The sequence below is a fragment of the Thamnophis sirtalis genome, unplaced genomic scaffold (genome assembly GCF_051295495.1).
Source record: "Thamnophis sirtalis isolate CommonGarterSnake01/CBP01778 unplaced genomic scaffold, rThaSir2_p1.2 scaffold_3, whole genome shotgun sequence".
Lineage (NCBI taxonomy): Eukaryota > Metazoa > Chordata > Lepidosauria > Squamata > Natricidae > Thamnophis > Thamnophis sirtalis.
The window spans coordinates 34,355,220-34,363,516 of record NW_028261383.1 but is presented as its reverse complement, the minus strand read 5'-3'; the positions used below and the strand labels follow the sequence as shown (position 1 = coordinate 34,363,516).

Sequence of the window (8,297 nt, the reverse complement as noted above, 5' to 3'; positions counted from 1 at the left end):
TAATTCTTCCAAGTGTCAGGTGTGAGATAACTTCAAAAGGCATCACAAAGATGGAATGTCGGTGCGGTTAGTCCTGGCGGGAAACACCCATGCATGCGTAGTCCGATCAGCCGGTGAACTCCAGAACCTTCCTCCAGCACAATGAGTAACCCCTCCCAAATACCATGCCCTCCCTCCCCGTTTCATGGCAGCCGAAGCGATAGCAAAGCAGAGGCTGACAGATTGTAAAATGGAGCAAAACTAACTTAACAAATGTCTTGCATGGCAACAAAAATTTGCTATGCGAATTTCAGGAAGCTTCTCTTCAGTTCTGACTGAATGGTAGAGAATGGAAGGATTCATATTCCTTGTGGTCATCTGGTCGTTAGCACTCTCACACCTTCAAGAAAAAGTAAGTCCAGATGCTTTTTGAAAAAGCACCTTTGGGACAGCCATGTCCTGGATGACTGAGATTGTCCATAGTCACCAAATATGAATAGTATTATTCAATACTATTCAATACTTTGAATAGTATTAAAGACTTCAGTGATTTCTGAAACAGAAAACAGAGGTTCCATGAATTATCTTCTGGAGCCAACTCTGGGAACATTAATGTATTTAAATATTGATTAATTTCTAATGGTGATTTGAGAAATATATTTGGTTGGATTTATGTGGGTTTTAGTGTGTGAGTGCACATGATTGTTAAAAAAAGGAATTCTTGACTTACACCTTTAATTTTGGTGGTAATTTTACTTAGAGTTGGAACCATAATATTTATTGCTGTGAGCAGCTCAGCTGTGACATCATAAGACTTCATAACTGCCCAGATCATAACCACACTTGGAGTGATAATGGTTTCTTTATTACAGCAAAGGTTTGAGCTGTCCAATCAGCACCTTCAGTTTAATTCCTTCATTTGCATACTGTTGCCTATAAATGGCTTTGCTCACAATGGGCTGGTGACATTTGAAGGCAGGGGCTTGCTGAGAGTGGGACTAAAACAATAACATAAGAGAGTAAAAAAAAAAAAGAACAATGGCTGCTAAACAGCAAGTGAAAAGAAAGGCCAAAACCGTGAAGAGAAACCCTCTCCGGAAGAAATATCAGCACACCCGGCAAAGTCGAAGAACTCGAAATCAGAAGAAATTCCATTCTCACCTAGAACATGGGGTCAAACATGCGTATGCTACTAACACAGTCAGCAGCAAGGTGGTGAGATTCAGTTCCCCTAAGCTGTTTGCTTCCAAGATGGTCCGACAGGTGCTCAAGGCTTACATTGAAGCCAAAACCAAAGGCTTGGTCAAAACCTTACTAACAGATGTGTACAATCATGTCACCACAGAAGTTCAGGGCCTGAGCCAGAAAACTCAGCCCTTCAGCATCAGCTGCACAGATGTGCAGGCCGCTTTGAAGGAAGCCATGACGAAGGAGCTGGCCAGCCACACGGCTGAGCCCATCAGCAGTGCTTAGAAGAAATAGCCTTCCTCCCCTCCTTGGGAGGGCCCCAACATAGGGGTGAAAAGGAAGAGGATCATTTCAAGAAAGACCTAAGAAACACTAAAATATTTTGCTGCCTTATTATATCCAAGAAATCCTGTGATCTCCCATTTACTAAACTTCCGGCTTCACTTCCAACAGTATCTTAGAAAATGGAGTTTATGGGATGAGCTAAACAATATCGTGCATATTCATAATCAACTGAAACATCAACTTCAACAACGTTGAACTGCTCGATCTGTACTAGAGATATTCCATACTATATAGAAGAATCAGAACAATCAACCTGATTTCAATTATTTGCGAAGTGGTTTCTGATAAGAAAAGGAACATCATATATTATGTATCTCGTTTTTCAATAAATCAGGATTTTAGCAGCTTTAATCACTCTCGTGTGTATATTGTATCTCTTACACTATTTCTAGTTTAAAATCTTGTACACCATTTCCATTTTAAAAATCTTGTAGTCCTCACTAGAGATTAAAATATTCAACTAAAACAATAGAATCTAAGAATTGTGGGCAGGCAGATGGTGATGACAAACCTAATTATATCACAAATTGATGGTGTAGTTATCAAAAGGGTAAAATTAGGTTGAAAAATGGAATAAAAGTATGTGAAATGTCTAGGTCATGAAATACAAAAAAAAAATACATTAGCAATACTAGCTACAATAGCCACTGGTCATTCCTAGCATCAACAAAGCTTTGCTAGATATACAGATTGGGTATACAGGCCACTTCAAAATGATACAATTAGAATATTTGCCAAAATTCTCCGGAAAGCTAATGTGTAGGTAGATGGTATAATGAAAGTTGTAATTAAACTTTCATATAAATTGATGCTTTTGGAATTTCTATCAAGAATGGAATGCTTGATCAGATCTTTGATGTAGTTATTTGGAATCTCATTATAGCTATTGCTCAGCTACAAATTAGCATATTTCAAATGCTGAATTGAAGTATGGAAACTTGATCTTCATAACAATTAACAATTGGAAAGAATAGGAGGTGGTTCAGGCTTGTACTAAAGTAAATAAAGACAGCAATTCAAACTTTGGCATATTGTCTTGGAATTATTGCTTGTTATGATTATTTTAAATACGTCTGAATAATCATAGCAGCTTTTATCTCTTATTTTCAGTTCTTCACGAAGGGGGAACAAGTATCTTTCTTGGACTTTTCCCATGTGAAAAAATTGTTTTCTGTTGATTTTATCTCTAATTTCTTTCTAAGAAGATGCTTTGTCTGTTGAACAGCTCACTGAAATATAGCAGACACATTTGGTAAAATACCATTCACCCCAAATATTAGGCTACTGCATACTACATTTGTAGCCAGCCAAGAAAATGGTAAACAAATTGTAAAGACAGCCATATACTCAAAATATTATGGTATTTTGTGTTTAAAGATAAGTTGATTTTGGGAATAAGAGCAAGAGTTGAGGGTGAAGAACTGGAAACTAGGATACACAGTGAAGGTAGTAAAAATGAATTTTCATTGCAAAAATTTAAATATGGTCAGGAAATCCTTGAACCAGGAAATGGTGGCAGAGTTAAATTTCATTTCTTGAAGATTACAAAAATTAGATCACAATCCTGTCCGTTGTAACAATGCCTCCATGGATACGATGAAGGTAAGGCTACCCAATCAGCACACTCCATACAGATCTCTCATTTGCATGTTATTGTCTATAAGTGACTTTGTCTGGCAAAAGCCTGGTGACATTTCAGGCAGAGGCTTCAAGAGAAAAGAACAATGGCTGCCAAACAGCAAGGCAAAAGGAAAGTCAGAGATGCAAGGAGAAAGAAAATCCAGAAGAAGCGCCAACTAGCTAAGCGGAAGCAGAAGAAACTGCAGCCTAGGAAACAGAAGAAGCACCAGACTCGTCCTAAGCGTCGGGTCAAGCAGTCCTCTGCCCCCAAGTCAGTGGACAGTGGTCCAGAGAGGATCTGCTCCCCAAGGCTCTTTGCCGCCAAGGTCCTTCGGCAGATGCCCAAGGTGCGGATGGAGGCCAAGGCCAGGAGCCTGATGAAGACCTTGCTGACTGATGTCTATGACCACGTGGCCACAGAGGTGGAGAATTTGAGCCAGAAGAACGAGCTGTCCAACATCAGCGGCACAGATGTGCAAGCTGCCTTGAAGGAAGCCATGACAAAGGAATTGGCCAAGCACTCGGCCGAGTCCACCAGCACTGAATGTGCTTAGAGAAGCATCCTCCCTTCTCCCGCAGGGAGCCCAAGGGAGAAGACCAAAGATCTTAAAAAATATCCTAGAGACTTTAAAATATTTTGCTGCCTTAGGGAATCCACTGAAACCTGTAACCCATCACTGTCTTAAGATGCCCATCTTCAATCATCTTCCTAGACAACATAGACACCACCACTTATGGTGATGCCAGCAAATTCTCCCCTTTGTTGAATGGAGTCAGCTGAGCAGAGAGACCACTGCTCTGGACAAAACAGATGTGGAAGATGTTTTCTGGTTAACAGGATTTGAGTGGCTTTATTCATGTCTTCCAAATAAACCGGGCTTTTAGCAGCTTTAATTCATTGTGTTTGTTTGTTTTTCTTCCTTAATTACTGGAAATCTCTACTTCATGCCAAAAGGTAAAGATGACTATTTATGATTGATCATAAATAGGAGCAAGACGACTTAACATTTAATTAAAAATAAAGAGCCTGTTTCAAGTGGTCCTCGACTCCTAATGGTCACATTCAGCTAGTCTGTTTGGCAACCTCTTTGGCGTTCTCATATTGAGGCAAATACAAAAACAAACAAAAAGGAAATGAGAATAGGAAATATAGGAGAGGTATGAAACGGGAATCACAAATGAAATACTTTCAACGTGCGATACTGAGAAATAGGGGTTCTAAAAACATTTCGAAACTTATTTGGAATTTGGCTTTATCTTCAAAGATAAGCGCCATCCTCAAACGTCCCATGTCTTTCCAGATCATTTTATCCCTCAGTCGATCCGTTCGGGAATGGATGCAGCCGCCTCTGAAAAAAATAAGCAAGTATCCCCTGGATCGATGAAAAAAAGCGCGTTTCTTTCCATTAATTTGTAGGTTAAAGTGATATTCCCAGAACGAAAGATACAGTGTTAGTAGTTAAGCTGGGGAGTTTATTAAACTGGCAATGCCTTGATTAGAGATTTATTTTGTTACGTACTTATAGTATATAAAAGAACTGATTTTGAAGATAGTGAAGTTTAGAGGAAGGTTGCTATAAAAGAGGAAACTATTAAAAAGCAGCGTCAAAAAAAATGGCAATATTGCCTGATAAGTCTTTTAAGAAGCCTATTTCTCAACTTCCCTGGTGGTCTAGTGGTTAGGATTCGGCGCTCTCACCGCCGCGGCCCGGGTTCGATTCCCGGTCAGGGAACACATTTTGGAAAAAGCCTAAAGGTATATTTTTATGAAAAAGGGACTCTGAGCGCGAATCTACATTTTATAAAATGGAGTAATTCTTCGAGGTGCTGTTTTAAGAAACGTAAGAGTTGCTTTTCAATTTTCTCTTCAAGTATCAATTATAACTTCAACAGATTTCTGAAGAGTTCATTTGTTAAATGTATACATTTTATACCTATGGGTTACTTAATAGATTATATTTTCTTTACTCAGAATAATTTATTTCTTACAATTTCTATCACTCCTTCCTGCCAGAAGTCACCACACAAAGCAAGGCATCAAGGTAAAGAACCCAACATCAAAACAAGATCACTTAATAGTTGCTTGAATGAAATGAAATGAAATGCTTAATATCTTTTTAAAAAGGCAGATAAAACTATGGCCAGGTTTGCATGCAATGTGTCGCATTTTTCCTGTAGCAGGTGGTCTTACAAGAGTACACAAATAACAGTAATTCCCCTTGCTCAGTAGTTCTAGTTTTTCTGCTCCAATATAAGCATGAAAAAAGAATCAAATTGCTAAAACTTCAGCTTTTGTTACCTATAAGCATTTTAGAAGTATGTATTAGATTTTTGAGAATCATCCTTCAATTCATAATGTGTGTGTGTGCATGTATATGTGTATATCAGTGGTGGGTTTCAAAAATTGTTGGAACCTACTCTGTGTGTGTGGCCTCCTTTGTGGGAGTGGTTTGCCACCCATGTGACTCTCTCTCTCTCTCTCTCTCTCTCTCTCTCTCTCTCTCTCTCTCTCTCTCTCACTCACTCACTCACTCACTCACTCACTCTCACAATTGTGGCAAAAGAAAGCAAAGGTAATACCAATAGTGATGGGCCCCTTGGGTGCAATCCTAAAACTTCTGAAGCACCACTTGAAACACCATCAGCATTGACCAAACTCATCATCAGTCAATTGCAAAAGGCAGCTTTACTTGGAACAGCTTACATCTTGCAATCATACCTTTAACATCATGAAATAACTGCCTATCCCCAGTCTTTGGGAAGGATTAAAAATTCCAAACATAGTCTAAACATCTAGCTGACTATGCAATGAACCCTAATAAATTTATATACTGCCTCTCAGTGACTCTGACCAGTTTACAAACTGCTAAAGACAGTTTAAGCAAGAAAGCAATTCAAAGCCACAACAAAAGAACAAAAGTGGCAGAGATAGCAAATACGGAACAAAGGAAAACAGGAAAAGGGAGCATCAATCATGCTTGCCAAAGGCCTGGGGGTAGAGCCAAGTCTTCAGTGCTCTCCCCAAACTGAAAGTGGTGGGGCCTATCCAGATCTCATTATTCCAGAGAGCAGGTTCTGCTATAGTCCTGAGAGATTGCATTGTTTAATTAAAAGAACTTGGAGTATGCCAAGTTGATCAGTACTATGGGAGACTGGTGGTCTCTCAAATGGCCAGGTCCTATGCCATGTAGGACATTATAGATACCAATCACAACCTTTAACGGATTGCAAATTGGCAATTGCAGTAAATAAAATAATGAATGATCGCTATTAGATGCCCAAAGTTTGTTCACTTCTTTTTTTACCATGCGTTGATCTCAAGTCATTCAAAGACAGTAGAACATAGGGGAAGTTTTTAAAATGGAGCTGGTGTCCAGGCAATAAATTATGACTCATGATGCTGTCAGCCCCTAACCAATCTTGGCTAATCTCAGGCAGGCTAAGAAAGGTGGGACTTGGTGAGTGTTTGGATGGGAGACTACTGAAAAATCCCAGGAAAAAAGGGGTAAACTTCTTCCCATAAAGCTGCCAAAAAAAATACATGAGCTATCCATATAGTCATCAGGAGTTGAGATTGACTTGAGGGAAAACTGACTTTTTGTTAATATGAAGAACCAAAAACTGCTAATGCAGGTAATCCTCAACTTATAACAGTTCGCTTAGTGACTGTTCAAAGTTACAACAACACTAAAAAATGGGACTTACAGCTGTTTTTCACAGTTCCAGCATTCCCATGATCATGTGATCAAAATTCAGATGCTTACCAACTGGTTCATATTTATGATGATTGCTGTGTCCCAAAGTCATCTGATCACTTTTTACGACCTTCTCACAAGCAAAATCACTGGGGAAGCCAGATTTACTTAACAACCAGGTTACTAACAATTGCAGTAATTCACTTAACAAGTGTGGCAAGAAAGATCATAAAATGGGGTAAAACTCACTTAACAACAGACATTTTGAACTTAATTGTGGCCGTAGGTTGAGGACTAGGGTACCATTCACTTGTACCCTGCATTAGAATTTGTGTATGGACACGTTGGCTGCTTTTGTTCTTTTAATAGATATACTAAACTTTATGTGCCAATAAAAACAATTGTTCCAGTCACCATCATGATTCTATGGTCCTTATAGTGGCAGATAAGGACTATGGAATCATGATGATAACTGCAACAATTGTCTTTGTTAGATATTAATACAATTTGGCATATAAATACAAGTTGTTCATATTAGTATATGAACAACTGAGAAATAATTTTGTAGAATTAACCTGCAGAAACACAAAGAGCTCCTCCAAAGCAAAGGAACTGCCTTGTGAATAGTTCTTTCCCATTCTTCATGTAGGATTTCTATTAAAAACACAAAATTAGCCATTCTAATGCAGGCAATAACTTTATTAGAAATCCTCACAATTACAATAGCACGTCAGGTGGATCAAAAGATGCTCATTAGAAAAGATAACATAGTTGAAAGTTAACAAAAGGAGACAGTAGCTTCTCCTATTTTAGCTGTTCATTTCTGTTTACTCCTGGAAATTCTGACACTTGGTCTGCACAATTGGATTGTGAAAATTGACAACATGCAGTATTAGCCATATAACTTTATCTCTTTAAGGGTGTAGTCTTCATTCATTTAAGATTTCTTCCCACCCATAGACTATTTATTAGTGTTGGAACTCATTGTTAGAATATATTTTTATACAACAACAACCATAGTATTTAGCCAGTAGATGACAGCTGGTGTTTACAGATTTGGATCTATGGTATATATGCTCTATGCTTTCTTGGTCTAAGGAGAGTTTCCTGTTTCCTGTTACAGTTACATAGTTGAGCAGTAAGGCACATGTTGACTGTACATTTCGCTCTATGTGGTACTTTTATACAAAATTTCTAACAATTAGCAGTTCTAAATGCAAAAGTACGTTGCATTTTTGTTAAAGTGGTTTTAATTTTAAAAAAATAATTTTTAATTTTATTTTAAAACCAGATTAATTTAAACTGGTTTAGCCAGTTTAGAGTCCCAGGGATTTCTCCATCTCTAGCCCCAAGCTAAAGCACAAACAAACAAACACATTAAAGAGGCAGGGAAATTATAATGTATGCTTTTATTATCATTTTCTGTATTCCCGGTTTTCCAGAACTCTAGTCAGAGAAGGGTTGCAAACT

At 38.3% G+C, this 8,297-nt stretch overlaps 1 protein-coding gene and 1 non-coding gene across 2 annotated transcripts; both read left to right on the top strand.

Annotated features, from left to right (window-relative positions):
• Positions 1 to 3,216: 3,216 nt before the first annotated feature.
• Positions 3,217 to 4,026, top strand: LOC106544366 (histone H2B-like). The gene has a single exon (XM_014060614.2). It carries the CDS (start codon positions 3,237 to 3,239, stop codon positions 3,684 to 3,686), a length of 450 nt encoding a protein of 149 aa, XP_013916089.2. The 5' UTR covers positions 3,217 to 3,236; the 3' UTR covers positions 3,687 to 4,026.
• Positions 4,027 to 4,793: 767 nt separating this feature from the next.
• TRNAE-CUC (transfer RNA glutamic acid (anticodon CUC)) lies at positions 4,794 to 4,865 on the top strand. The gene has a single exon. It is a non-coding gene; the product is annotated as a tRNA-Glu (tRNA).
• The last annotated feature ends 3,432 nt before the right edge of the window (positions 4,866 to 8,297 follow it).

Bases quoted from the DNA above. Each gene is read 5' to 3' on its own strand.
- LOC106544366 (XM_014060614.2), top strand. From the start codon at position 3,237: ATGGCTGCCAAACAGCAAGGCAAAAGGAAAGTCAGAGATGCAAGGAGA.